This window comes from Euprymna scolopes, chromosome 3 (genome assembly GCF_053919585.1).
Source record: "Euprymna scolopes isolate OS-2025 chromosome 3, ASM5391958v1, whole genome shotgun sequence".
Classification (NCBI taxonomy): domain Eukaryota; kingdom Metazoa; phylum Mollusca; class Cephalopoda; order Sepiida; family Sepiolidae; genus Euprymna; species Euprymna scolopes.
In genome coordinates this window covers 162,108,483-162,110,099 of record NC_136484.1, presented here as the reverse complement: position 1 = coordinate 162,110,099, position 1,617 = coordinate 162,108,483, and the positions used below count along the sequence as shown (strand labels likewise).

Sequence of the window (1,617 nt, the reverse complement as noted above, 5' to 3'; positions counted from 1 at the left end):
ACTTTGTTACATGGAACGTCAGAACCAGGCTTGATACGGACTTGGGTGAAAGACCACATAGAAGAACACCACTCATAGGTCTGGAGCTCGAAAATACAAATATCGACATAGCTGCATTGCAAGAGACAAGACTCAGCAGCGAGGGCCAACTTAGAGAAGCAAGAATAACCTATTTCTGGAAGGACTGTCCTGTAGATCAACCAAACAGAACTGGCGTCGCTTTTGCGATCAGAAATGACCTAGCCAGTAGACTCGCAGAGAGCCCCAGAGGAGTCTCTGAAAAAATAATGACACTGCGAATCATCACATTTCATAATCATAACATCACCATCATCAACGTCTATGCACCGACAATGACCTACCCAGATGAGGAAAAGGAGGTATTTTACTCTCAACTGAAAGACACCAGAGCAAACGTCCCTCCAGCGGATAAGCTAGTTCTCTTTTGTGACTTCAATGCTAGAGTGGGCCATGCCTACAATACATGGACCCCTGTTCTCGGAAAGTTTGGAAAGGGAAATCCTAATTCAAATGAAGAACTGCTGCTCTGTCTGTGCACGGAGTCTCAACTGGCAATTATGATCACTTACTTACAACATTCGGATTACCATTACTACTCCTGAGAACATCCCAGGTCGAAGAGACGCCATATTCTGGACTATGTTATCACAAGAAGGAAGGACTTCAAAGATGCCAAGAACACAAGAGCTATGCGAGGACCAGATTGCCATACAGACCACTACCTAATCAAGGCTACCTTCAAGTTCTCCACAAAAGCTGTGTACAGCAGGGCGACAACGAAGAGCAAGAGAAGGTTAGACTCATCAAAGCTCGGAGATAGAACATGGCAAGATAGACTACAACTTGCAATTAACTCAGCATTAGGGCACATCACTGATGATTCTGATTCACTAGAACAAATGTGGGACTTGTAAGCAGGCCTGTATTCTCCGCTGCGGCAGAGATACTTGGTTACACACAAAAACGGAATACGGACGGCTTCAATGAGAATGACCAAGGGATTAGAGATGTAATAAATGAAAGAAAACAAGCATTAAAATCAAAGCTAAGCAAGCCAACTAGAGTAAACCAGAAGAAGCTGAACAAGTGAGGGCAGAAGTCCAGAAAAAAAACCTAAGAGAAATGGAAAACACCTCCTGGCTGAAAAAGGCTGAAGATATGCAGGGACAAGCGTAGGATAACAATTCTACAGGTTCTTCAGATCACCGAAGGAAGTGTATGACACTAGAGCCCAGATGACTCACACCTTTTTATCAAAAGATGGAAACACCATACTGACCCAACCAAAACAGATAATTCAAAGATGGCAAGAGTACTTCGGCACCCTACTGAATGTACAATCCAATACAGATGAGGAGATCTTAAGCCACATAACAGTCTTCCCCCAGCAGATGGACCTGAATGACACACCAACTCATATGGAAATAAGAAACGCAATTGACAAAACTAAAATGAACAAATCTCCAGGAATTGACGGCATACTAGCTGAAGTATACAAGTTCGGTGGAGAACAACTCATGAGAAATCTTCACAAACTAATAGCAAAATGCCGGCAACAAGAAACGCTGCCACAAGAATTCATCCCGATCTATAAAA

The 1,617-nt window shown here is 43.1% G+C and overlaps 1 protein-coding gene across 1 annotated transcript; it reads left to right on the top strand.

Annotated features, from left to right (window-relative positions):
• The first annotated feature begins 287 nt into the window (after positions 1-287).
• On the top strand, positions 288-623 carry LOC145263059 (protein CFDP2-like). Its single transcript, XM_080119912.1, has one exon. The coding sequence runs from the start codon at positions 288-290 to the stop codon at positions 621-623; it is 336 nt and encodes a 111-aa protein (XP_079976038.1).
• Positions 624-1,617: the final 994 nt, after the last annotated feature.